Genomic DNA, 27,335 nt, shown 5'->3' on the forward strand with positions numbered 1-27,335 from the left:
AACTCGCCCAACTACTTCGATGTCCCGCTCACGCCCGTGTCAAGGACGGCGAGCCCCAACATTCACTTGTTCGACATCAGCTGCAGTTGATCTTGACCCCACGGTCCGACATGTTATTTTTGATTGATTGGCAAGCAACTATCGCTCATTGTCGTCACTACGGGCACCATGGCAGGCGCAAAATAATTGCATGACTGCTTTCCACGACAGCTGGAAGGTTCTTTGAACGGCGTACGGTCACGGGTGGGGAGCGATTATTGCATTTGCTACGGATTGTGTCATGATTCACCTGGCTCCAACGCCCATTTACCGGAAAAGGTTTTTTTAGACTCGAATGGGAAGCCCTTCGATGGGCAGGCAAAGGGGGCAGGCGAGGGGTGGTGACCATGGAGCGGCAAAAAGCCAGCTCTCGGGGAGGTGTTCTGGATACGACAAGTAGCTCAAAACAGCAGAGGGACAAGAACAAACAGCGGGTGGACTTGGTGTGTTGCGAGGAGTACAGTCCCCGATACTACCGACGGGGGCCCAGCAGCCCGATCGGGAATCCAAACAGTTAGTCGTGGCAGAGGAATCCTCCCACTCAAATGAATGTATTGGTGACCAAACACGTCTCGGAACCTTTTATTGCTTGCTCGTCGATTTTCGTGGATGTGACTCGGGGCCATGCAGCGGGACGCTGAAGGACCCTGATGGCCACGCGGGATGCGGGCCTCGCATTCAGCCCTGCCAGCTGAATAGGGCAACCTGTGAGGTTGCAGAAGGGACCACGGAGGAAGGCAGCAGGAACGAGGAAACGGCCACTACCCAAGACGACAAGAAGAAACTACCAGCCGCATGTGTGCGCCATTTCTCCATCAGGTTTAGCCAACGTTCGCCTGGGCGAGCAAGAAAGTCTTCGCGAAGAGACCAAGGACCAGAGAGTCGCCGAATCGTTTCAGGACAACCGCCTTCCCAAGCTGGCTCAATCGATCTAGGTTGGCACGCTGCGTACGTTACGCCCTCTCGCTTGGATCTTCCAACAGGGAGTTTGATCACATCTCAGCAGCTGCAATCCTGATCCCCTTGAGGAAAACCCTCTTGCCTCCCCTGAAAAGCACGCGGCGGCCGCGGCGGCCGCGGCCGAGAAAGTCTAGAATCGAGACGGTAACAAGGGGACCATGGACCCTTCGAATCCTTCCTACCCATGTGCCGAATTGCACCTTTTCCAAATCGCTATCATGGAACCGCTAAGCCAGCGTCGAGAGCTGTTTGGGCCGAATATGTAAGCAGCGGCTATTTTCGACATCGCCGGGCAGTGCCACTTTTCCCCCTTTGTAATATCTGTTCTCCCTGCGGCGTGGCGCAATCCTACCAATTAGGAAACGGATAAGTGCTAATTCCATCGGCCTTGGGCTTGGGCGTGGGCTTAGGGGCTGGCATCTCAATCTATGGACCTCCAGCGACGATAGGGTTCGCGGCGGTAAATCACAGGTATGTGGTACGACCATTGCATTTTCAGTTCTTGGGTGCGAGAGGTTGTTGCCGCCCCTTCGCGCGGTGTCGTCCACGACAAGGTCTGCGAAATGGCTGGATCAGGCGCCGGGGACATGTCCGCAAACCTCAACTGACTAACTCTTCTGACAGTCCTATCTGGAAAACCGTGGCACGGCCGCCTGTTTCCACGGTACTCTCGACATCGATGCTCTGGGCGGGGCTGGCTTTGCCTCCCAGCGGACTACCGGCAACGATCAACACTGGGACCTAAGTTCGTTTGCAGGAGTCGAGGTCTCGATCGATCCATTGCAGTCCGACGACAAGGTCTACACGCTGATCCTCAAAGATGAGATTCTCCCTCCCAATCCGGTCGGCGGCCGTGAACAGTCGACGACATCTTGGGAGTATGATTTCTCAACATCCAAGTGCCGCCCCGGGATCGACAGCCCTACTACCGCTTCATGCCAGTCTGTCTTCATCCCATGGGACCACTTTAAACCCACATTCCGTGGCAAACCGACCAGCAGGCTCGAGGGCCTGGATTTGAGCGACATCAAGATGGTCAGCATCATGATCAGGAGGTTTGGTGGTTGGTCCGCTTGAAAGATTCGTAAGAGCTGACAGATTGGCAAGCTTCTTTGGATCGCAACACGGGCAATTTCACTTGCACATCCATTCCATTGTCGCGGCCTCGACCGCAACGCCCGCAGAAGTGTCGCCGGCGGTGGCGGGCAACCACAGTCAAGCTGCCCGAGTTGCCACGAATGTTGCTTCATCAGGAAATGGCTGGACAGAGGAGCACTAACATGTTTGTGGAGGCAGGTCTGGGGGGGCAAACGATATGGAGAAGAAGCAGCTCGTCCTCGTATTGCCCCAGGGTGCGTTCAACGTTTGCCCTAGAGGATCGCTGTTGGCCATCGGTCGATTTCCCGCAGAGCAAGCACACGCAACCCGAATCAGCGACTGTCACAACAAGTGTCGACATAGTCGCCCCCCTCCATCTCGTCCAACCCTTGCAGCAACTGTGGGCTTGAAGTTCTATCCTGTCATGAGGAACAGCACAGGACGTCGGTCGCTACCTGCCAATAGGGCACTGCTCAAGCTTGTTCCCCTCGTCGTTGTCGAGTGCGGCTCCGTGGCTGAGTAAGGTCATCATCTCCACCGCGTGCAAGCATCCAAGCAAAAGGACATATCCGCATCCAGATTATCTGGACTATGGCGATAGCCTCGTGTGTGCCTAATCAGCAGCTCAAAATTGGTTGAAATCTTTACAGCCAAGGTGGGCAAAGGACAAGGGCGTCAATGGGACTGTCCGGCTTGACGTTACATGCGCCCTTCAGCCTTTGTGCGAAGCTACAGATGCCCTCGCTTTCTGTTACCGAGAAGGGCAATTCTCACTCCAAGCCAATAGGCTGACACAGCTCGCTTGGCGTAGCCCTACGGTATACGGGGTATGTACACACGACTGTCATTCAGCGGACTTTGCGAAAGGCGCACTGCAAAGGGTCGCGTAAGGGTTTGGTTCTCGTTGGAAATTACGCACTTGGCTCTATCAGATGCGCTGTCCGTTACATCCACAAGAGAAAACGTAGCAGCGAAGTTACCGATGGCCATTTGCCTATCTCCGCCAAGTGGCCGTGGAGATGGAGATTACACTGTTCCGGACTCAAGGAGTGGGAATATGCAGGGACGCATGTAAATGCCTCATAAGGCTCTCGGCTTGTGCGTCTCGCGGTCGGAAAAAGGATCGATACGGTGTACGCAGTAGTAAACTAGTCACGCCCTGCACGAGGCTTCGTCCTCTACCGGTAACGACTGGAGAAGAGGTGGAATCCACCCTGGCACGCCGGAGAAGCCAACTGACGACATTCAAAACCCGCCCTGACTAAAGCCGTGCAGTAGCATATCACGAAGCTTGAGGCATGAGGCCAGATGAAGTCGTGAGCAGGCCAGAGACATATTATGCCAAATATGCTTGCAGAGTGAGCAAGGCTAGGCTATATTCCGGGGAGCGTCTACTCATAGGCCGCAGAAACGAGAAACGCTCAACACGGCCACACACCCAGTACACAGGCGGTATCGTTACCAGACCATACCGTACGAGGCTGACAGTGGTGCCAGCCAGAAGCCTTGTCGAATTGACGGTAACACTCGTGTCTTTGATCCTTGGGGGCCATTTCTGGATGACAGAATATACCTCGGCACCCAACGCTGCTCCTGCTGTTGTCTTGTGCCAGGCAAGTAGGCTGCCAGGGAAAGAGAAGTAGGGCCCGTCAGGGCCTCGAGCAACTTGCGCAGACACGGCCGTACACGGAGCATCTGATGCTGCCGACATGCAGCCCTAAAACTACACTAGGTTGATGCCTTTCTTTGTGGAGCCGAGTCGATCTCCAGCTTCACGGTCTTGGACACTGGAAAGCCGAATACACCGAGGGGAATCTTTCAACAGGTGATTTTGTTCCATCCAGCATCTTTGCGAGGCACTGCGAGGCAGTAGTGCGATTGCATAATCCTGTTGGTCATTGCCTCGAGCCATGGCGATGCATTGCGCACACTCCAAGGCCCCAATGCCAAACCCCATGCAGGCTTGATTGTTCTTCAGGCCACGCGCATACGCTTCTCTCGTGTTGGAATTTGGAAATGACCGTCCGGTTTGTGGAGAGGAACAACGTCATTGAACCGGAGGTCGCCAACCATTCGTGCACCCGGGCGAACTGACTCGACCATGCCGCCACGCAACTCACTCTCCACGGCAAATATTGCGAGCCCTGGTGCTTGGAAGCAGAATCAATACGGGAGCCTAGAATGCCCAGTGTTCAACCGTGTCGCGCCGAAGACGAGACACTAGACATTCCCAGGTTGCATTTTCGCTCAAGCAGCATTTGTCATGAAGCGTGGAGGCTACTTTAAGCCCGGCAAGCCACCTTTTTCCAGATTCTATCACGCCCCAGGCGAAACGGCGGCTGCGGCGCGAGCAAACGCCACAGCACGCCCTACTGGGTACCAAGTAGGGGAAGCATGGGGGCCCGCCATCCATCTTCCTTTTTCGAACAGCATCGGGAAAATCACGTGTAAGGCAGGGCTTGCTGGAGCATGGTGGAGCGGTCATCAAAGCCCAAACGACACCCAGGCCCATGACAGTTGAATCTCGGAGAGGCGCCTGAGGAATCTCCCTCCACTGACGCCTCTCCAGCCCACTTCCTGTTCTGATGAAGCCCTTGCGGGTTTCTCAAACGGCCCCACGCGTGATCAATGCCTTTTGGGATTCGCTTCTCCCACTGCAAATCTCCCCATTGGGAATGCGCCCTAATGGCATGTCCCTACTTACGTAGCGAGGTGGTGGGAGCCTGGTGGGATCCCTTGGAGACCAACATTCAGGCACAACTTGAGGCAAGGCCACCTTCTCGACATCTAAACTGATAGCGGAAATTTGTTCGAGAATCAAAGCAGGAGCTACGGCCGAGGCAGTTACGGCACCAGATGAACCGAATAACTAATCGAATCGAATATTCGGGAGGGAGTACAGGTATCCAATCAAGAATGTGGGACTGCATTATGACAGACCAACAAAGAGGGAGACTGACCACGGGCGTTTAATGGCGTATGCACTTGTGTCGCAATCAACATCCCGGGCGAAACTCTCCAGGGGGACCATCCACCGAAAAACAACTCCATCCTCCTTCTACAGGAACCGCCAATGACAGACTGATTTGACCGGAAGTGCTGTTGACATCCCAACCAGCTTGGCGAGTTGCTCAAGCATCTGACGTGTGCACTGTGAATGGACGTCTGCTGCCACTATGCCGGCCAAACATATAGGCAAAGTCCCCCTAACAGGTACAAGTTACGTTGAGTCAGCACAAAACTTTGGGATTACTTCGCTTTTTTATTTTCCACGTTGGCCCAAAAAAAAAGAAAACCAAAAAAAAAAACCAGTCTACAATGCCCTTTTCTTGACAAGAACGCCATGCAATATAACTGCCTCGAAAGGGATCCGCTCGCTTTTCCTATCTTTTCGCAGGTGCCTAACCTTGGAACGAGTGACCCCCTTTGCGCACGGACGCTCCTCCCGGAAACCACGGATTGACTCGGTGCTGGGCTCGCAGAGCAAAAATAAAGCGCATTGGACCCCCAACAAGAGAACAGCTGAGGCGTGCCGCCTGATCCCTACACCATCCAATCAGTGGCTGTGGACCAAGACCTTGGTCCCGTTCAAGGTACGTCTATCTTGCGAGGACACGTCATTGAAAGAAAGAAAGGAAAAAAGAAGCCTGAGGAGGTGTTGGCTCTTCGTATGTCGGTCGTATTGTGCACAAGCGTTTGGAGAGATTCTCCAGGTTCGCATCTCGCGCCTTAAATGGTACGAACTGGCCTTGAAATCGATTCCGAAACCCGAGTCCGAAGAGACCGAAGAGTGCCCCCAACGGGCCCATTGGCGCCATGGACTGTTGTTCGGCCAGCGTACGCAGTACCTCGTAAAGCAGCGACAGACGACGATGAAAGAGGCCAAGTTAGTATGCATTCCCCGGGTTGCCCCGGCTCCTCAAAGGGTGTAGGGCACACACACAGCATACTTGTTAGAGCTTCAGACCCTTCACAACTCTCTTTTCTCGATCACGGATGGAACTATCCTGGGCGTTTCCGTTGGGACTAATCTACTTAGTCTTCTCTCAGAAGTTTTGCAACGTCCAAATCAAAACTTGTCCTGCATAATTGGCTCAGCGAGGGTGATCCCTTGGCCTCGGCTCGAGAATGGGCCATCGATTCCGAATCACACAATGCACAAGGACGATGCTTGGAAATGCTGGTCGGAAAGACGACGAGTCACTCGCACCGCAGAGAAGGGAACCATTGGTTTCTCAACTCGTACCGAGGCCTGGTGTCTCCCTTAGCCCCTGCCAGCTCCAGCCATCAGTGGGCGGCCATGGCCAACAACCTTTTGAACCTGGCGGATATTTTCTTCTTCCAGAAGAGAATCCGACGCGTGCTGGACCTGTCGCAGTTTCCCCGCGGCCGGCGAAAGCGATCGTTTTCAGTCTCATCGTGCAGATCCTCTCCTTTGTTTTCGTACTCTGCTTTGGCAGCTGAACACACCAACATCGTTTATGCACAAGCTATGGATAGGGTCCGCAGTCTATGCCCAAACCAGCATGTTCAAGCCTTGGAAGTGCCACGGCATCGCCTGACCCGCCATGGATGCCACCGCCAAATGCGTTCAGCTCTGGGTAGACTCTTCGTTTTGCTGTGACGTCGCCTGGAGGTTGGGAAACTCTAGCTACAACCCCGAGTTGAAATTACATGGCCACACCTGTATAGCTGCACTGGCTCTGCCGCAAACACGTCCGCCCCTAGCAATGCATACCAATTGGCCAAGTGAAACCTACTGCCAGACCGGTGACTTTGCGATCGGCATACACAACTAGATCATTCAGAGATTTTGTTATTTGCTTGCAGACTCGCACAACAGCAGCGACGCCCCAAAGTAATGCGAGTTAGAAATCGAAAATCGAAAGGGGCACGATTGAATGGTGATCCAAAGATCACGGTAGGACACCTATTACAGACAGGCACTGGACAACACTTCCGGATGATCTGCCAGCTTCCTTCCGACGTTTACTGATCCTCCCGCTGCCTGTCATGCGAGCATTGCTGCTGTGCCCGACTCTGGGGAGGGGCTCCAGTGGAGGGAATGACATCGAACATAAGCCTCCAGGCGTATTGCGGCTGAACAACCACTTGCCTCATTCTCCCATCGGATCCGAGATCGAATCCAAAAGCAGCATTTCGATCCCATGGCCCGAAATCGACCTGTTGTGCCCCCTGCAACTGTCCGGCTTGAGTTACATCATGAAATCGCTCCGTCTTTCCTCTGCGTATTGCCAAACGTCTTGGGCTGTATCGTTCAAAGCGTGGAACACTTGATTCTCGTTTATCGCGCTCCAGACGCGAAGTCAATGTTGTTTACTCGGAAGCTTGTCAATCGAGCCAAAGGGATATATCCTGCAGCCACGAAAACCGGACCTTTACGTCTCGTGCCCTGGACCGGCATCGTGATACAGAGTCGTTCGGTGCCATGCCGAGGGCTGGTGTTGCATTCTTTTTGTCCTCAAGGACCCAAGCAGGCTTGCTTATGACTTCATTCCGCCAAAGGGCCTTGGGCCCTATGCTTACGCCTTCCTTGGGACTACGTGTACGGGTACGCAACCCTCTCTCAGCTCTACCATGGGTGGTGTTTTCGAGTCAAACAAGGGGGCATTTTGGGAAAATTGCACCGAACCAACCTTTCGCTTCCGCGTAATCCAGCGGTGACCGGCCAACACAAGCAATGAGTCCGCGTGGGAATTTTGTCAGAAAGTCGGGCAGGCTTGTCCTTACCCAGGAGACCAGGTCTTTAGCGCCCTCTCGACCATCTGCTGTACGTCTGACGGATTTGTGTGAATTCCACTGGTTTCGTCCAAGACAAGTACTGAGACCAGGGCGATGGGCCCCAAGGACAAATGGCCGAGCACGATGAAGCAGGACATTGAGGGATGCCTCTTTTGCTTCGCCCACCGTCGAGAGAGGCGCAGTGTTCTCGCTGTCCAACGACCAGCGTTGCGGGTCGATTCCAGGGACAGCTTTGTCCAATGAGCCAAAGAAAAAGCCGAGTGAGAAGGTCTGTGAGGAGGTGAGACCTCAGGCTTCGGGCGTAAATCGACTGTTCTTCGGATTTTCAGTCCTGAAGTCGCAGACCACGCGCGAAAGTTCAGGATTTTGCCGTCCTGTTCCAATTCCTCGTCCTTCCCTTTATCTATCTGCCTACCCCTTTCTTTCTTTCTTTCTTTCTTCCTTCCTCTGGTCTGCACCCCTGGTTTGCGTGCTGTCTGCGATCAACCGCGGCTGTACAGCAGTAGCCTGAAGCTGTATATTCGCGTCCCTCAGGCCTACAGACCCCCTTGGATAATGTACCCCTTTCACGGGTCTGCTTTGATTGTTGTCATTTACCTGAAGAGCCGGGCGAAACAGATCTGTGGCCGACCTGAACTGAGCTGATCTGATCTGGCTCACACGTACGTCTTCCGTTTCTTGTCTGCCTTGCGAGATGGAGGCCTGCAACTGCTACCATTGGTGGTGGCGGTGGTGGTGGCGGTAACGGTTACAGTAGAACCTCGACGGAAATTGAAGTGAGGTGAGACAGAGCGGAGAGAACTGAATTGAAGACGAGCCCCGTTCCACACCCGCACTGTACCAAGAAGGAACTCGTGTTTGTATAGAAAAAGAGAGAGCGGGGTGAATGGATGGAAGTATATAGTTCCACGGTATCTCACCACCGGCATATATTCCTAGGCTTCGCGAGGCCTCGTGTGTGTCTATGTATGTGTCTGCTAGAGGTGACGGTTTTGTCGTCCTTGTATACCTAGGTGCTCAACTGCCTATCTACATATCTACCTACTGATATACCCACCTCCGTCATCTCTTTCTCCACTTCTACTCCTTCCTGTAGCTCCAATGTACAGACTAGACCACTGACCACCGACTACGCTCGACTTCATGGCCGGCTGAGCAATGTCATGGACCTCACCCACCACCGGCGGCGACTCGAGATCATATTCTGGCATCTAGCATGCACAACTTCCTTGTGCGCTTCTTCCTCATGCCAACACGCGCCTCCGCCTCCATGCCCGCCTATGCCTGCCCGTCTACATCCACGTCGTTACCCTCACCCTCACCCTCACCCTCGCTCTCGCCCTCGCCCACATCTCTATCTATATTCCCTCCCAGCCTCACCCATCCCCCCGACAAGGCCCCTCATGCACAACCATGTGCGCCGGCACCGCCCCGTCCCGGAACGGGATCTGCAGCGCCACCGTCTCGCCGTCGCCCGGGTAGAATGTTAAATGGCCCTTCGCGCGCGCGTCCGTGTCCGCGGCGATCAAGATCTGGTGCGGCGAGCCGGGCGTGATGGCCAGGGTTGTCCAGCCTTCGTCGTCCGGGGGTGGTTGTCGTCGTTCTTGGTGCTGCTGCTGCTGCTGTTGTAAGCCACGTCCGTAGTCGTAGCCATCGTCGCCATCGGAGTCACAACCATTGTCGCCCGATGAAGAATAAGAAGCGCCTTCGCCTCCAACATCACCACCACTGGCGTTGGGAACATAAACCTGCGCCACCCCGCTCAGCAGGACGAAAAACATGGGGTGCGGCGGCCGATGCCACCCCTCGGCGCCGCGCGGCGGGAGGACCACGTACGTGGCGTTGTCGACGGCGCCGAGCGCCAGTGCGCGCCCGACGGTCGGGTAGGTTGTGAAGTCGGCGCTGAGGGCCCAGCACTGCACGCGGGCTAGGTACGGGGGCACGGGATGGTTCGTGAGCGCGGTCATGTGCAGGAGGGCCTTGGTCTTGTTCCAAGATGAAGACGGAGATGAAGATGTAGAGCTTGATTGAGCGCCGGGGAAGGCAAAGGGGGTTCCATAAGTATGAGCGGCGGCGGCAGAGATAGATGATAGAGAAAGGGTCCAGAGGAGGGAGAGGTAGATGGAGACGAGAAGATAGCAGCAAGCCTTCATGAGCCCTAAGTCTAACCTAGTCTTAAATCTCTGAGAGAGAGAGAGTCACATCACCACGAATGGGTTGATATAAGGATGGCAGGGCGAGATCGCTGGCTGGAGGGGTATACAGAAGGCCCTGGTAGGCAATGAACGAGAGAGAGGGAGGGAGAGACGAGGCTGAGATTTCTAGGGGAGCTGTATATAGAATGAGAATGCAAGTTAGTGACTGGTTGGTTCGTCTGGGCGGTGTTGACGGGGCACCCAACAATGAGTAGATGATGAGTTTGGAGCTGGGGATTGAGTTTGATGATCGAGAGCCAGCGTCATAAGGTTATAATGCTCCTTGCTCCTTGCTTCTCAAACAAACGGTGCTATGCTACCAAGCTATGATATGATTGTCGAGAATAACGGATATAGATCCTGTCATGCATCAAGGCATGTAAGGAACTGACAACTGACACATCAGATGGACCGTGATTCGACACCATATGTCTATCATCAAACCTCCTTCTATCTCCATGGGCCACATTGCCACTGTGTTTACAACACCGAATACCTCCCGCCCGTCCTCTCGGCTGCATCAGCCGCACTCATCGTGCCCTCCTTCAACAATCGCATCAACTCTCTCATGGCGTCGTGCACCACAACCTCGGTGTCACCCTCCACAAGAATGTACAACTTGGGATTCTCGCCTGGCCCAGGCTCTTTGCCTGCGGGATAGAAGGATCCCTTTGTGGTAATAGACGTGCCCGTCGCTTCCAGGATCTTGGCCACATTCGTCCGGTTGGTGACGGCCCATCGTGCTTTTTCTGTAAATGATGGTTAGCACAAATCTGCTCAAATGACAGGAGGGTGTCAAACTTACGAGGAAAGTCATTGATCTCCAAAGTCGCGTGGAATGCTCCAGCGTCGGGGCCCTTGTTGTCAATAGGGACGCCGGACCGCATGACTCCTGCCTTGGAGAGTTTCTCATTGATCGCACCCACTGCTGCCGCGACCTTGTCCATCTGGTTCTGCGGGCCAGTTTTGATCCCCGCAGGTTCACGCTCGGTCTTGTGGACGGTGATTTTGCCGTCCAGGTCGATACCCTTGGGCACACCGGCTTGACTGGCACCCCCTTCAAACGCCTTGACACTTGAGGCGGCTTTGGCGAACAGGTCGTCACCGACTTTGATCTCTTTGCCCTCTTCTTTCTCTTCCTGCTCGTCGCCTTCTTCGCCAGTCTTGAATGTCTTGCGTTCTCGAGCCTTAGCCGCATCTCGCTCTTGATCGAGGCGTTCAAGACCTTTGCCACCAAACCCAGACGCACCAGCTTTCTCTTTGCCGGCTTTAACCTTCTCCATGAAGGAGTCGACAAGTTTTTGGACAGCCTCGGGAACCGGTTGACCACTCTGCCTCAAAGCCTTGGCAATGTCGACAGCATACCTGTCTTGTTCTTGGGTGAGAAAGGTCACCGCAGTCCCTTTGTTGCCGGCTCGACCTGTGCGTCCAGCACGATGTACGTAGTCTTCCAAATGATTCGGCGCGTCGTAGTTAACCACCAGCTTCAACTGTTTCACGTCAAGACCACGGGCGGCAACAGAGGTCGCTATGAGGATGGGCACAACACCAGCCTTGAAGTCGTCAATTGTTGAATCCCGATCGATTTGATCCTTTCCACCATGTATTGACATGCATGGGTAACCTTTCTTCATCAAATCTCGAAGAAGGCCATCAGCTGCCTCTTGCCGATCAACAAAAATGAGCACCCGATCGTCTTCATTCTTCTCGTCTTCGTACAGCTTGCCCAGCAGTTCAAGCAACCGAATAAACTTGGTGTTCTCCTCGCGGACTTCGACAATTTGAGTAATCTCTGGCGCAACAACACTGCGGCCACCAACGACAATCTCGACAGGCTTGGTCAGAGTTTTCCTTGCCAGCGCTTCCATCTGGCGCGGAAAGGTCGCCGAGAAGAGGACGGTTTGGCGGTCCGGTCGAATGTTGGAGAGAATCTTCATAACTTGAGGCTCGAAACCCATGTCGAACATCCGATCGGCCTCATCTAGCACCACATACGTGACACGTTTCAGGTTCGTCACCCGCCCGCTGTTGGCTGCAAGAAGATCAATCATTCTGCCAGGAGTGCAGACGACGATTTCCGCGCCACGCTTCAAGTCAGCAATTTGGTCCTTGATGGGTGCTCCTCCGTAGGCACAGACTGCTCTTAGGCCGAGAGCTTTGAGAAATGGCTTACACTCTTTGTGTATCTGTGTAGCAAGCTCTCTCGTTGGGCTCAAGATGAGGCTGATTGGTCCGTCCAGTGGCTCTAGAGGAGGTTGATCCTTGATATGTCGAAACATGGGAAGAAGAAAAGCAATGGTCTTTCCTGATCCAGTTTTCGCCACACCTATGACATCGCGACCAGACATAGTAGCTGGGATGGCCTGAGCCTGGATGCTGGTCGGCGCTTCGTAGCCCAGTTTTTGAATGACTTCTAGAACTTGGACTCCCAGCCCACACTGCGCCCATTTCTGGACCGGCTTCGGAACATCTACCCCTCGGACTTTGATGTTGTCGAGCTCCATTCGTAAGTTTGCTACATCTTCTTCTGTCCAGTCAGCCATTTCCACTGGCTCTGAGTAGAAGTTACGTCTGAATGGCTGATACTGTATTTTTGCGTGATTGACGGCCGGGATGTCCTTTTTCTTCTTTTTTGCAGTGGCACTGGCGAGTGACAGGATATTGTCGGGGTGTTCATCATCGACCGCCGTCATGTCAACTTCGTCATCTCCAAAAAGTGCCTCTGGCTCTTGTTGGCGTGCCTTGGATTTTGCCTTCTGACCGAAGAACTTGGCAGTGTGGACAGGTTGTAAATCTTGCATGAATGCATCCAGCGGATCAACTTCTTCCTCTTCCTCCACTGTTGTAGTCGTGGGTACAAGAGCAGATGCATCGGCCATGGCGGTATCTTCGCCTCGCTCTGCTTGGCTCCGCTGCTCTGCCGCTGCACGTGCAGCGGCCATGGCTTCAGCTTCTTCCTCTCCGTCTTCTTCCTGCATGTCGACATCATTATCACCATCGTCGACTCCATCCGGCTGAGCATCGTCAACAATCGTATCTTGTTCCAAAGCTATATTGGGGAGCTTTTCGAGTTTCTTTTTGGTTTCCTCATCGTCTGCAAAATCTAGACCTTTTTTTGCCACCTCATTGTCCACTGTCGTTCTGTTGCCGAGTCCAAATTTGCCCACAGGCCCTGTCGCTTTTAGTGCTTTTGAAGGAGGGACACCACTTGCGGTAGGCTTTGGAGAAGCCTGTGAGCTCTTGACATGACCATTCGTCAAGGTCGGCGCAGCGACATCACCCCCAAGCACCTTGGCGGCCGCCGAGGCATGGTGGGCCTTCTTCGCAATGGCCTTTGGATCGAACTTGCCGGCATACGGCGTTGAAACGGGTGATGGCGAGCCGGGGGCCGCAGGGGACTGCGGAGGACTCACTGCAGGCAAGATGCCTGCTTTTCTGTCAATCTCCTGCAATATACTCCTTGCTCCGCCTGCGGCCTCGAGCTCCTTCTGCTTCCTGGCTTGTTCTTCAGCTTGTTTCTTTTTCCATTGCTCTAATTTTGCGAGACGTGCCGCTTTCTGTTCTTCGGCCGTCTGTGGTGTGGGAGTGGATGGCTTCGATACCTGTCGAATGTTGATAAGCTCTGTAAGATCCGTAAGATTGACGTAGGCACTTACCTCCTTCGACACATTGCCCGATTCTCGCCTCGAACCGCGATCCCAGCTATCGTCACGCTTCCGTTTTCTAGATTCAGTAGACTCTTCTCTCAAGCGGCGATCCTTATCGCGTGAGTCATCACGCCTTGAAGGACCGTCTCGTTCTCGGCTTCGGCGACGATCATCCCTATCTCGTGAACGCCGTCGCTCTCGTGATCTGTCTCTGTCTCTGTCTCTTTTGGAATAGTAATAGTCATCGTCCTTTCGGCTATCATAGCGTCGGTCTAAGGAACGGTCTCGGCGACGGTATGCATCACGATCTCTTTCCCTATCTCTATCTCTGTCGCGATCACGATGGCGTCGCTGTTCCAAGAAATGGTAAGATTGGGTTGTCAGGAAATGGGACGGGGAGCGGAGACATACATCAGGACTCCGAGATCTAGAGTGTCTCCTCCGATGACCGCGGTCGCGGTCACGATCATCGTCTCTTCGATTTCTCTCGTAGCGATCCTCATCTCTTCGGCTGCGTTTTGACGAGGAATAAGAACTGCCTGCAGGTGATGGTGAGCGAGTGTCCCCGTGCCTAGCCATCCTATGGCTGCAGATAAGTGAGCTTTACTGCTTGAACCGCAAATCAGGACCAGGCTCGAGATGGGCTTTCGGACAGTGGCAAAAGAGTGAACTCTGGACTGAGCGAGGGTACAGGGCCGGATGAGACCAGTGTTCTATATCGCGTCGTTTTTCATTGCGATGTCCGTACGAGCAGGTCGTTGCCTTGAAGGCTGCTCTGTCAAAACTTGAACCTCGCCTGCGGAGGGATGTCCCGCATTTCCTTGGTATTCTTACATAAGCATGTCCCTCTCGCACGTGATATCACGTGAGATGATACTCCTTCCCCAGCCACAAGCTCAGCTTGCATGGGAGCCAGGCACGCGTGGATCAATCGAGGGAAGGCTAGGAGGCTCTCCCCCAGCCACCGGATACAGAAGTCATTCCACCGTGGTTGATTTCGATCATACTTGATACATTTTGGATGGCCACCTCCTTGCATTGAATAGTTTGTCATTTTCTCGAGGGCCGTCATGACGGTCACATTCCCTTTCTCTCGGCCGCTGGCCAAACACCTGCTGGCCAGGTCTGCTCGATCTCTCACGCGACCTGTATCGGCCAACCATCTTCTGCGCGTAACCTCCAACTGCAGTCCAATTGATGGCCCATCGAGCTCTCAATCCAAGGTTGGGAAGTTCGCATCACTCTCAAAACAAGCTAGAACATACGCGACGACGTCTGCAAAGCCTGCGAGCCGCCCAAAACAACATACAGGCCGCACTCCTGCGAAGCGCACCACGTCGACCACAAAAAAGGCCGCTCCAGCAAAGAAACGACCTGCGAGGAAAACCAAAAAGACAACAACCAAGGAGGCAAAACCAAAAGCTAAGAAGCCACTCAGCAAAAGCGCTCTCCTCAAGAAAGCTCGTAAAGAACACACAGACCTCAGAGCTGCGGCTCTGTTCGAAGAGCCCAAACACCTTCCTTCAACAGCATACCGCCTTGTATTTGCAGAAGAGACCAAAAAAGGTGGAGGACAGGCTAAAGCTGCTGCTAGAGCCGCAGCTGAGAAGTTCAAGAACCTTACATTAGAAGAGCGTGAGGTAGGCGATTCCGCATAACTGTCATCTACTCTGGTCCTAACTCACATTTCTGTTTCAGCGTTACAACCATGAAGCCAATGAGAACAAAGCCAAAAATGACCAGGCTTATAAAACATGGGTCCAAAGTCATTCGCCGCTGGAGATTAAATTGGCAAACAACGCTCGACGCCAATTGACCAAAAAGGCAAGAGCAGCTGGAAAGAAGAAGCAGTACAAACCAATCCAAGACGACCGGACTGTCCATCGCCCGAGGAACGCCTACGCATACTTCTTCAAAGAGAGGAACGACTCAGGCGATCTTACAAGCATGACCGTTGGTGAACGTGGCAAATTGATAGGGCAAGAGTGGAAGAGTTTGTCGACATCGGAAAGAAAGGTATGTCCAGACCGCCTGAATCTACTGAGAGGACAGAACAAGTTGACTGACCTTTTTCGGAACAGATCTACGAAGATAAAGCCCAAGCTGACAAGGATCGATACTTGGAGGAATATAAGACGGTCTACGGCGACGATCCTCCTTTTACCAAGAAGAAGAGTGGTTAGATTGTCACCTGCTTCAGCCACCAGAGCCCAGCCCTGTGATACATACCATCTCTTGAAAGATGAGCCACTGGCACAGGCATAAATGTGCCCATCTTGCCCCGCTTTCGTACGAGCGGAATTCACGATTGTCCTGTACAGTACGAGGTATGCACGCGCGGAATCTTGGGTTGGTCTCAGACCCTTGTCTGTATCTTGATGTGTGGGAGGGATTGGTCTTGGTCATCTCTGGTGCTCGAGGCGTACGAATCTCCACTATCCAGTATTTGGTGCACTTGTCTTTTCTATGTATTGAGAACAGGGCGGAAATGCCAGTTATCTGGGGTTTCATGACCTTGCGAAGGCGCCGGACTAACATGAGGTTGTTCGTGGGAAGCCACCATCATGGTTTCCACTGGGGGGGCCTCAGGTGTGAAACAGAACATATCGTTAAAGGTGATGTGGGCAAACAAGATACCCCGAATGCTTGCTAGGCAAGGAAATGGAAATGGTTTTTTTTCCCCCATGTAGGAAGCAAATCGAAGTCTAAATTGATTTCCCGTTGGCTTGATCTCTCTGCTGTACTTCTGGGGGAATCTATATCGAAATCTGTTGATACATATCCGATCACTTTTTGCATCTAGGGAGTTCCCAGCTCGGATCCATGCATGGCCCGTGTCAGCTCCATCCGGTTGATCTAATGTTTCTTCCCGTAATCAAAACAGATGATGGATAGGATAGCGCTGGAGGTTAGCTTGTGGTCCAGCACGGTCCTATCCTCACCATGCATTGCTATACAGATCCGCTGTGGGCTTACAGACGACAAACCAACTTAGTCTGTCTTCTCCCCTTCCTGCTCTTTCGGCTTCTCTTCGTCCTCCAACATTCTCCTCCTGCCCTCCATCGTGAACCACAGACTTCTCGACCCACTCTCCAATGTCTGCACCATGGCAGCTCCAAATCCCTGCAGCATCCCCACCAACTGTGCCCGCAAACCGTCAATTCCGCCTTCTATGCTGCCCACCCATCTCGTGCCTTCCATATCAAAGAGCTGCCCGTCAATCCTTGCTCCCAGCAGCATTATTTTCTTCAAGCCGTCCTGTACGGATTGCTCGTAGTAATTTGGAACTGCTCTTCTCGTAGGGGCAGGGAAGAGGGGTGATTGGGGAGATAGTATCGAGAATGCTGCCTTGAGATAGACCGGTGAAACCGTAGGAAATGTCAAGATGGCGACAGAGCCCGCTAATACGGGCGTTAGGGGATGTTCGTTCTTGTGCTGCTGCGCGGCCTCGTATGCTGCGACCGACAGCGCGTGTGTTAGAGAGGGATCATCTTTTTCCGATTGGATTCCAGACAGGCCGCCAATTGGCTCCGGAGGCGGCAAAGGTTTGAAGTACTCGGCGATTCGTAGGGCGGGTTCGAACATATTTGTCTTGATGACTTGCAACTTGATGTAGTCTCCAATCAGCTCATGCGGAGGTTTGCCTTGAGCCGCCAGTTGTGCATCAACTTTTCTGAGTGCCGAGGCCAGCTCGCGACGTATGCTCACCCACTCGGTGGCTTTTAGATTGCTGTGCTGGAAGAAAATGATTAACGGTGTAGTTTGTAGGAGCGAGACGTAGGAGCGCAGCAGTTGGGATTTTCGGTAGGCGGGATTGCGGTGCGAGGGAGGTTGAACGGGTGGGTAGCGGGAAAGCGTTGGTATCGAGGCTCGCATCTGAGCATCTGAAGGGGCTGGTGTTGTTGCTATGGATATTGCTGCTGTCGCGTATTGTCGAGAGCAGCGGCCGCATGTGTATCTCAAAGCAGGTTCGATTTGAAGCTCTATGAGCTGCGCAAGGGTGCGCAAGCGGATTCTCGGGGGCATATTGCTAGGATTATCGATGCACGCGAGACACGGGTAGCGCTGGCAGGAGTCGTTCTGAGGAACGGACGGGGGTTGTCAGTGGGATTGCGGCTAATTCAATGCTCTGCGCAACATCCTCACGCAGTTTTGAACAATTCAATGGCTCTATATACGCGTTTCCGAATATAGTTAGACCATCCATCTCACCACGAAGCATCTTATGTAAGTTGTTCGTCTCTCAGGTCCCTCTCTCCGGATCCCTCTATTGGGTTTGAACTCTGCCCTCTGTCACTCCCTCCTCTTACTCTTCCTGGGAAACCACTCACCTTCAAGGCGCAGCTGTCTGCATCGCGGCGACTTGCAGCAACTTCTCAGGCTACCATTGAACTGTGCCTCTCTCCTTCTCGAGGCGGTTAAGCAGCCGAGATCTGAATGGCTGCCTGATACAAGGCGGTGACGGGCACAGCTTACTGGCTGCAAGAGCTTCTTTGAAAAATTGCTCCTTCCTCCTGAGTAATGGATGGTCTCGAATATTTTGTAGACATGTCACATTGACAAATGTCTTGAAATTCACTCCTTATGGTGGCATCCAATGTTGCTTACTGACAGAGCCTAGACAAAATGAGTACCAAGAAGCAGTCCTCGGTGCCTGCAGACATCCAAAGTGAGAGTGGCCAAACCCCAATATGTGCCAGGTGTACCGAACTGGGAATTCCCAAGCTATTGACCTCGATGGCTTGTGGCGACGAAGTCCCGCATTTCTCAGAGCTATGCGTTCAGCGTGTGATCTTTGATACCAACAGTGACCACCCCTTCCAGACGACATGCAGCAGCTGTATTAGCCTCCGGGATTACGGACGAAAAACCTCCTCACACCGTCCCGCGTATCGTGGAACAGGTCGTCAGATGCTGAGTCTGCACAGCTTTTGTCTACATCTTCGTACCGCCTATCTCCAGCCAAACGATTGGTTTTCGAAAGTAATTCTCTCGACGTACTTGCCTATGGATCCTTGTATCGCGAAGAAAACGAGTGTCTGGACACACTGGTGTTTAGTGATGAGGCCCGCTTAGTGTCCTGTCAACCCGACTAGGCTGCGGCGTCTGCATGGCTACGAGATTGTTCACAAAAACACGCGCTATGCCGGCCGCCTCAAATTAATATGGTGCGCCCAATTCTTCTTGTCGATGTCATTGCTCGCAGTTTGATCAAATACTCACCGGCTCAAAATGGCCGTTGCAACTACGTGGCACTAAGTTATATCTGGGGGAATGTTCACCAGGAACCTGCAAAGCTCGGTCAGTTGCCCCAAAATCTTCCGCAAACAATTGAGGATAGTATCGAAGTGGTAAAATCACTCGGTCAACGATATCTGTGGGTGGATTCATTATGTATCGACCAGGCTGATGAGGAGGGGAAAGCGCGTCAAATAAGGTATGTCTAACGGTATCGGATTACGAAGCTAGAACTAAAAGTCACCAGGCACATGGGGTTAATCTTCTTTGAATCCTGTAAGACCTGGATGGTCAGAACCCTACATCGAAATGTACAGCTTCGAGGATATAATCAACACCTATGCAACAAGGATACTTTCTAACGATGACGACTCTCTGAATGCCATCTCGGGTCTTCTCCGTCGCTTAGCAAGAGACCCGTTGTTTACAGGTGGATTCTTGTACGGCCTGCCACGGACGAATTTTAGGAGATCGCTCCTATGGCGACAGCATGGAGAACGTAATGTTGACTTACACGGAACAACAATGCGCGCTGTTAGGTGCATTCCAACCTGGACCTGGGCAGCCTGGAAGCTGCAACACAAGATTGAACTGCCTGCGCAGAAAACTTGGCTGAACAATCTTCGAGCGCCGTTACAGATCACGACCTGTGGGGGATAGGAGCTCATTATGAGCACTGTCGAAACAGCAGAAACCTCCCGAAACGCACCACCTTCTTGGGGTGGAATCAAAGGACGGTTGGCATCTGCCACCCAACAAGTGCTCCGCTGCGTGAATGCAAAGGGCGTCGACGATATGACATCACTGGACTCATCAACTACCTCTCTGCAGGATTTCCATCTTCAAATCGAGGGCACGATATTGAACCTGCCCTGTATTATCAAGGTCAGAAACGAGGGCAAACACCTCAGGCCCGACCTTCTTATTTCGAGAACTGTCCTCGACACAGGGCCCGTTACTAGTCGCTGGTTTAGTGATGTCTCCATCAGTGACATCGCACCTACGGCTTTCCTAAGGAACGATTCGGCTAGCGCTATTGCGGCAACGGCGGCCGCGCCTAAAGGCGACAATGTTCGAAGCCACGATTTTCTCCTGGTATCCGCATGCTTAGTTAGCTGTTATACAAATCAGAGAGTGAGGGCAGAAATAGATCGAAGTCTCTCCAGGCAGGCTGAATATGATGAAACCCGGTCAGATTCTAGCTCTCGGCCTGCCCTGGGCCTGGAATGTCTGCATCTGTATCGGAGACACGGCATTGCCACTAGGGGCGGAGTGATCCGGATCAACATCTTCACGCCTGCCGCAGTCGAATCGTTCTGGGAAAATTGCAATGTGCGAAGGTGTCGCTTTTGGCTCGGATGAAGCCCGAAACTGGGGAAGCTCCAAGACCTCATGAGACTTGATTGACGATGAAGCAAAAGGCATAAAAGTTCTGTGAGAGGAAGAGGAGATGATGACGTCTTCCGAGACTGTTCACGGCTGAGTACGCGGATTGGCGGTCATTCATTTCCAGTTTGTGCTATGAGCGACGAGATAGCTATACGAGGGTCTCTCTATTCCGTTTCTATTTCTATGGCGATCTACCGGGGGAACAAATATACGACAATGATCTACCCGACATCATGCATTTGACAGTGTAACCCGTCCTTGATAGGGGAGTCATCATCAATCCATTTGCCCCTCAAAAGCCCTTCCTGCGTCACGCAGACCTCTTTCTCTGTCTCAAATCGCCGACAATCTCGCGGGCCAACATTGCAAAGAACGCCCTAGTCTCCCAGACGGGCAAGACGACGCTGATCAGTGCGGAGCTGAAAACCCAGATGAAGCTGATGACGACCCAGGCGGTGAAGAAGCCGACCGAGAAGACGTAGTGGCTGAGGAACATGGGGATGGGGATCAAGAAGTCCATGATGAAGGGCAGGACAAAGGAGGCGACGCAGGCGAGCTTGAAGGCAGCGCGCAGCCGCGATGGGTGCTCCTCGATTGCGGCGTCCAGGGACATCTGGCGCTCTTCGTCGGCGCGGATGGGGTCTTTGGTTGCGGTTGTCGCGAGGTGCTTTTCGTCCGGTGGTGCCAACGTCGGTGCTTCGCTGACAGATTTGATGGCATCCTTTTTCTCTGCGCCACCCTCTGCGCCGCTGTTGCTCTGTGTGGTGCTTGACCGGGAAGAATCCGCCGTGGGAGGAGTGGTGCCCTCCAGTGCACCATGGGCACCCGCCGCGTTGATGGCCCGCGTCGAGCTCCAGTCATAATCGTCCGGTTTGAGCAGAGAGACGACGACCGAGACGATCAGGCCGGTCATGATGGCAGCCAGATTGCCAGCCAGCGTGGCATAGTTTGATCCCGTGGTCGTCAGGTTGAGTTCACCATAATAGACCTTGGCTTCGACGAGCCAGGCGGTCAGGCCGGCGGCGAGACCACTCAACGCCCCGGCAATGGCACCGGCGCGACTCTGCCCTTTCCACGTTATGGCGAATGCGACGGGGAACACGGCACCGCCGATGAGGAGGCCCATGACCAGGAACAACCAGCCGAGATCGATGCCGATAACGTTCCAGATGATGGCGAAGATGGCCATTGTCAAGCCAAAGACGGCGACGTTGACGTGGGCCATAAAGATCAAATTGCTGGGCGTGGCGTTAGGTTTGATGTACGTCTTGTAAATATCGAAGGTGAGGATCGAGGAGACAGCAATCAGTTCGGCAGACGCGCAGGACGTCACGGCCATGAAGAGCGTGATGAGCAAGGCCACGGCGCCGCCTTTGCCGAGGAGCGTGCTCGCTGCAAACGCGGAGGCAAGACCAGCCGATATCTGACTCGACGAAGGTGCATTGGGGTAAGTCGGGTAGGCAGGGTTGTCAGTCAGCGCGACCGAGGCCAGACCCAAGGTCGTGGCGAAGCCGAAGGGTATAGCGAACCACGCCAACCCGCCGAGGATGTATGCTCGCACGGCGGTGGTAGGACGAGACGCGATGGCTCTCTGCCAATACGCTTGGTCTAAGAACACCGTACCACTGCCGGAGCAGAGCTGAATGACGCCGAAGATCAGCGCGTTGTTGGATTTCAAAGTCATGTAGCTGCCGTCTTGGTTGCCGGCCACGGGTCGAAGAGTCGCCGCCTTCTTTAGCAGCTCGAACATGCGAGAAGGGGACCCGATGAGGTCGTCCGTGCAATACACTTGAAACATGAAGTAAAGGATAATGACCATCAGAATCAGCGTGTGAGAGTAGTCACAAAGGAACGTCGCTCGCAATCCGCCCATGAGAACATACGCAACCACACCCAGAGGGATCAGGAAGATGGCCGCGTAGACGTTCATGCCTGTGAGACTAGTAACCACGGCTGAGCCGCCCAGCAGGAGCTGCGACCCGACCAGAATGTTCGTAACGAGGGCGAAGAAGATGAATACAAGGTGGGCCACGGTGCCATAGCGAACTTGGATGATTTCCAAGTATGTGTGGCATCGAGGAGCGTTCATCTTGGTCTTGCAGGCTAGGATGGAGAACATCAGGATCTGAACCGTGGCTCCTGCTGCATACTGAGGGACTGTTAGAATGAAGCTTGTCAGGGATCAAAGGGAAATGGGGTGCTTTACCCAGAACGGTCCAGCTACACCATATGTATAAGCGACTGTGCTGCTTTGGAGAAGTGTAGCAGCCCAAGTCCACGCTGAAACTATACCAGCAGCAATGAGACCAGGTTTCACATTTCTGCTCGCGGTGTTGAACTCTTCACTGGTCCTCGTAGAGAAATTTGTGTATCGGTTCTGCACCGTATGTGAGCATTGAGAAGAAGTTTAGAGATAGGGTATTGGTACCTGAAGCATGGAGATGCCGGCCATGACAACTGTAAAGAAGAAGCCGATGCCCACGACCACCCCATATCCCACTCCTTGGGACAATACTGCTGATAGAGAATCTGACATGATAGTGACGAGGATTGCAGGAGTCGAACAATAGAGAGGAGATGTGAGGAAAATAACGAGACGACACCAGACAAGCGCAGAGGGACTTTCATATACCTTCCTTGATATACCTACCGTCGGCCATAAGCCCGATGCCAAGTAGGCGAATAGCAACTGCGTGAAGGAGTGTTCAACATCCCGACTGCGTTGCCGGTCAATCTCCTGCAAGGAGAAATGATTGTGACGCGAATACCGACTCTGATAACGCATTTGAGGACGTTGGAACACTTCCGAACCCCTGTACAGAATGCGATAAATCCACGAATGCGTCCTGGACGTTATCTCATTCGAGGAACGCTTTCCCTGCAGCGCTGATCAGCCGCTCTGTACGACGATGACACCATTTGATTGACACTGTCAGATAGAACCGCATGGCTGCATGGTCGTGGAAATCCGATGGCAACGTGCGTCAAGAACTGAAAATCCTTTGGGTGTCAGAGATTTTTGCCTGTGGTGGAGAAAGAGTTGACGAAACATGTCCGCGGTGATCTGCGAGGCTGTCATCAGTTATCAACCGTCGATAGGCAATGCATAAGGCTATGTCAAATGAGGAAGCTGCCAGGGGTTTTTCTCACGTGCCCAGGAACGCGAATATGGATCTGTGTGGCCGAAGGATTTTGCAACGACTGACATTGGACACAAATAGCATGTAAACATAGGCAGCCAGTCGAGCCCGAAGGACGCCCGTGAGCCAGACGGAGTGGTATCGAAACTGTCTCTAAATTCGCCTCCGACAGACTCCAGTGCACGAGCCCATACAATTTCCCCGAGAACTTCGGAAATGAAAGCCGCTGGTACGAGCAAAAGAGCGCCCAGAATAGCACCAGATCCTCCGAGGCAGACAATGACTGCGGTTCGTCACTTCAACTTTCACCTTTCAAAGAGAAGATGCCCGAGACACAGATGATGGGTTGCATAGCATTCAGGCTCCTGGGCGTTGCGTGGAGATTAAAGATGGCAGCGCCTGGCTCTTCACCAACCATCAACCTTCTGTGCTCGAAGCATTAACCCGCCCTCGGGCTTGGAGACGATGCCGAAATTCATTTTAATGTCTTCGCCCATTTTCTTATCAGGATTGACGAGTGACCACTCAAATCGGCCAACTAAACCCGCCAACAACGTCGCACATTCTCCTCGTGCGTATCTTTCGCCTATGCAACTTCGAGGCCCAGCTCCAAAAGGTAGGTAACGGTAGGTTGCATCTTCGCCTTGGAAGGCTGCATGAGGGTCAAGCTTCATCTTTCCATCTTCGCCATATTGCAAAAAGCGCTCAGGTTTGAACTCTTTCGCGTCCCGGCCCCAGATGTTCCTGGTACGGTGTGTGCCCCAGATCGAAGTTATCAGCATTGTCCCCACGGGCAATGGCTGATGAAGCACGACCGTTTCCGGTTTGACGGCATGTCTCCGTAGGACAGGAGCAGGTGGGAACAGTCTGAGGGTCTCATTACAGACCGCAGCCAAGTATGGGAGAGACTCAATGAGCGGTGCGTCGACGGACTCCTCACTAGAGCTCGGCGAGGGCAGATGAGTCTGAATCTCAACTCGCAAAGCAGACTGAACTTGTGGATTGTGCGCAAGGAGATATAGTGCCCAAGTAACAGCGACAGATGTTGTGTCTTGTCCTGCCGCCAGAATCGTTGCAGACTGAGCCACCAATTCCTTATCCGTAAAAGGCTCCTTGAATTGCAATAGAGTCGAAATGATATCTGTGTCAGCGAACTTTTGAGGATCAGAGGCGGATTTCTCTTCCTCCGAGTCAGGATCGAGACTTTCTCTACCGGCAAGGGCCTTCCTTCTTGACCTGATCATTGGTAAGGTGGCATCGTCCAAGGCTTTGACGATCCGATCAATCTCATAGCGTCTTGCCATTGGCAGCCGGACATACAGCCAGTAGGGCATCAAAAATGCCAAGAGTCTAAAGAATGTCGCTTCCGGGCTTGTTGAACTCGATAGAGGCAGAAGTCTAGCGAGATCGCCTTCCGGGTTCTCGATTGCCTTTATCTCAACTCCGAAGCCCGTCGCCGCAACAATGTCGAGGGTGGCACACATCATCCAACTTTCCACGTTTACAACAGCAGACGAACCCGGGCCAGCCTGATCTATCTCCTTGTCGAGCGAGGAAACCGACTGCGCGGTGTGCATCCAGGATCGAGGGAATAGATTTTTGATGTATTTGTACTTGAAGGCAGGTAGTAGAGATTTCCGCTGACGCTGTGAAGCTTCCGTGAGCAAGGCAAGAACAACGGACATAGAAAGCTTTTACACACCTTGTGCCCGTCCTGGGCAGCAACCAGCAATCCAAGACCCGTAATCTGACCGATGAGCTTGGTTGCGATGGGGATCTTGTTGTAATTATAAGCTTGAAGAAGCATCATCTCCTTGGTACCTTGAGATTTGGTGATCAAGAGTCATTCGCCATGAAATACACCAAAATACCGGATAAAACCATCGTTAGGAATCTCGTTCATGAACTGCTCGAGATCTTCAGGGCCGGGCTCAACGAGGAACGTCTTCCACCACGGTCCTTGGGATGCTAGAGGCAGTTTCCGAAGGCGACTGATGCGTGGTGCCACATAAACCACCCAAACAAGCAGAGAAAGCAGCTGCAACAAAACCGCGAGCCACAAGAAGGTGAAAGGATTTTGCTTGAAAGAGATGCCTAAGCCAACTCTCACAATGAACGCTCCTCCTAAGAGCGTGGGTAGCGTAGGAGACACCATTTTGACGCGTCAGGGACCGAAGCGTAGCGTGTCGAAACAACAGATTGTAGATGCTCATTCAAGCTGTAACACATAATGTGAGAGAGTTTGAGAGCAGTGCGTACGTATCCGTGCGATCCACATGGCCTTCCGAAATAGGTACTTGTCTCGCTGCCATGTCGCTCGTGCGCTTGCTGCCCTTTGATCGAGAGGGGACAAGAGAGATTGATGGCCTTAGTCAGCTGACAAGTGAACTAGAGTGATCCAGGAGGTGTTTGTCTGGTAGGTATGTATGCAAATGGGCTTTTGACCTCTGTCAGTCGCATTTAGTGTAGGGTATCGGCACAAGGTACGGAGTATTTGACAAAGTCCCCAATGTGGCTAAGCGGGCGGCGAATCCCAAAATGAATGAGGTCCAGAATCCAGATTGATCACGGCAACTGATGGGTGGGTATCAGTATCAGTAAACAATCACCGAAAAATCATGTAGTGGGCCACGACATAATCAGAAAACTGAATATAGTACCACGTATATAAGACAGAACACGAAGTACTGATCCAGAGAACTGAATGCCCTTGGCCCCCCGAGCTGTGTGCTCAAAGCGAGGAAAGGTGCAGGTCATTAAGTGAGGGAAAAGGAGACCGAGCCGCTAGGGGCGAAGGGCCTTACCGTGATCTGCCGCTTTTCCGCGTCTTTTCTGAGGATGCGGTCATGTTAATGATTGCCTTTTGTATAATTACTGGCTGCCAGCAATCTAATGGCTACTGACCATAGTACAAAAGAGGTAATTCTGAGCCTCAAGGTAGCGAGAATTGGCAGATCCACTTTCTGGGGCATGACACTGCATTCCATAGCAATTGTCGGTGTGGGTGCTGTACCAAATGCGACAATATGGGTGTAGTTGCTATTGACAGTATCAGTGGCTTCCTCTCCGTCGATATCAGGAAGCAGAGGTTGGAGTAGGGTCTCAGAAGCTGGAGACCAATCATAGCGTTAGCCCAAGCAATGCATTTCGTAGTGGAAGCTGAGGTGCAGCACAAGAATCAGTTCTTGCTGGCAAGAACCCACAAAAAGGGGACTAGTCTGCCGTCCTCGTCGTCGTGTAACACTTCACTTTGAATGATGCTGAAGCCGGTGTCTCTCAGCATCTCAAGGCTAGTCTCAGCATCGAAGCTGCTCCAATACATCCGGGACCCTAACCACATTTCTGTTCCCCCAGGATTATCTGCGACTCCCAAGTTGCACAGGAGGTAGCCTGTAGGTGAAAGCCACTTCCAAACATGTTGGACCAGGTTGCGCTGCTCGTCTCGTGGAAGGTGAATGATGGAATAGAACGCCACTACAGCCTGTAATACCGAACACTCAAACTTGAGGCTTGCCATGTCTCCCCGGATAAAATCAACATTCTCTTCTGGCACATTCGCCTTTGCGAGGTCGATTTGCGACTGGGAGATATCGTTGGCAAAGACTCGACGGCATCGCTGTGCCAATAGTCGTGTACATGGAACACCAGCGCCGCAGCCAAGTTCAAGGACCTCTGCTTCCGAAGGACTCTGGAGTCGCGAGAGCAGCTTGTCCACATAGTCGAGACGGGCTGTTGGTTTCCCACTGGTCCAGTCGAAATAGGTTTGTGCAATTTCGTCATAGCCATTCTGGACCAGAAGCTTTGGATCGTCCATGGTTGATGTTTTCTGTACGGAGCAGTTAATACCCTGTGTGTTGACTTCACTC

The 27,335-nt window shown here is 52.9% G+C and overlaps 9 protein-coding genes across 9 annotated transcripts; 3 read left to right on the top strand and 6 right to left on the bottom strand.

Annotated features, from left to right (window-relative positions):
• Positions 1 to 1,472: 1,472 nt before the first annotated feature.
• Positions 1,473 to 2,076, top strand: A1O5_08665 (uncharacterized protein; the record flags this gene model as incomplete). Its single annotated transcript, XM_007749246.1, has 2 exons — positions 1,473 to 1,553; positions 1,624 to 2,076. The coding sequence occupies 2 exons, from the start codon at positions 1,473 to 1,475 to the stop codon at positions 2,074 to 2,076; spliced, it is 534 nt and encodes a 177-aa protein (XP_007747436.1).
• Positions 2,077 to 9,236: 7,160 nt separating this feature from the next.
• A1O5_08666 (uncharacterized protein) lies at positions 9,237 to 9,827 on the bottom strand (the record flags this gene model as incomplete). The annotated part of the gene is made up of 1 exon (XM_007749247.1): positions 9,237 to 9,827. The coding sequence occupies one exon, from the start codon at positions 9,825 to 9,827 to the stop codon at positions 9,237 to 9,239; it is 591 nt and encodes a 196-aa protein (XP_007747437.1).
• Positions 9,828 to 10,535: 708 nt separating this feature from the next.
• On the bottom strand, positions 10,536 to 14,205 carry A1O5_08667 (uncharacterized protein; the record flags this gene model as incomplete). The annotated part of the gene is made up of 4 exons (XM_007749248.1): positions 10,536 to 10,804; positions 10,861 to 13,657; positions 13,712 to 14,018; positions 14,114 to 14,205. 4 exons carry the CDS (start codon positions 14,203 to 14,205, stop codon positions 10,536 to 10,538), a joined length of 3,465 nt encoding a protein of 1,154 aa, XP_007747438.1.
• A 567-nt stretch (positions 14,206 to 14,772) lies between these two features.
• Positions 14,773 to 15,885, top strand: A1O5_08668 (uncharacterized protein; the record flags this gene model as incomplete). The annotated part of the gene is made up of 3 exons (XM_007749249.1): positions 14,773 to 15,342; positions 15,401 to 15,718; positions 15,784 to 15,885. The coding sequence occupies 3 exons, from the start codon at positions 14,773 to 14,775 to the stop codon at positions 15,883 to 15,885; spliced, it is 990 nt and encodes a 329-aa protein (XP_007747439.1).
• An 808-nt stretch (positions 15,886 to 16,693) lies between these two features.
• A1O5_08669 (uncharacterized protein) lies at positions 16,694 to 17,728 on the bottom strand (the record flags this gene model as incomplete). The annotated part of the gene is made up of 1 exon (XM_007749250.1): positions 16,694 to 17,728. The coding sequence occupies one exon, from the start codon at positions 17,726 to 17,728 to the stop codon at positions 16,694 to 16,696; it is 1,035 nt and encodes a 344-aa protein (XP_007747440.1).
• A 1,085-nt stretch (positions 17,729 to 18,813) lies between these two features.
• Positions 18,814 to 19,137, top strand: A1O5_08670 (uncharacterized protein; the record flags this gene model as incomplete). Its single annotated transcript, XM_007749251.1, has 1 exon — positions 18,814 to 19,137. A coding segment is annotated over one exon (324 nt), but the record flags the coding sequence as incomplete, so codon positions are not given.
• A 1,502-nt stretch (positions 19,138 to 20,639) lies between these two features.
• Positions 20,640 to 22,865, bottom strand: A1O5_08671 (uncharacterized protein; the record flags this gene model as incomplete). The annotated part of the gene is made up of 3 exons (XM_007749252.1): positions 20,640 to 22,478; positions 22,536 to 22,706; positions 22,758 to 22,865. The coding sequence occupies 3 exons, from the start codon at positions 22,863 to 22,865 to the stop codon at positions 20,640 to 20,642; spliced, it is 2,118 nt and encodes a 705-aa protein (XP_007747442.1).
• Positions 22,866 to 23,876: 1,011 nt separating this feature from the next.
• Positions 23,877 to 25,624, bottom strand: A1O5_08672 (uncharacterized protein; the record flags this gene model as incomplete). Its single annotated transcript, XM_007749253.1, has 3 exons — positions 23,877 to 25,115; positions 25,172 to 25,290; positions 25,333 to 25,624. The coding sequence occupies 3 exons, from the start codon at positions 25,622 to 25,624 to the stop codon at positions 23,877 to 23,879; spliced, it is 1,650 nt and encodes a 549-aa protein (XP_007747443.1).
• A 1,023-nt stretch (positions 25,625 to 26,647) lies between these two features.
• Positions 26,648 to 27,283, bottom strand: A1O5_08673 (uncharacterized protein; the record flags this gene model as incomplete). The annotated part of the gene is made up of 1 exon (XM_007749254.1): positions 26,648 to 27,283. The coding sequence occupies one exon, from the start codon at positions 27,281 to 27,283 to the stop codon at positions 26,648 to 26,650; it is 636 nt and encodes a 211-aa protein (XP_007747444.1).
• Positions 27,284 to 27,335: the final 52 nt, after the last annotated feature.

This window comes from Cladophialophora psammophila (assembly GCF_000585535.1).
Source record: "Cladophialophora psammophila CBS 110553 chromosome Unknown aczJe-supercont1.14, whole genome shotgun sequence".
Lineage (NCBI taxonomy): Eukaryota > Fungi > Ascomycota > Eurotiomycetes > Chaetothyriales > Herpotrichiellaceae > Cladophialophora > Cladophialophora psammophila.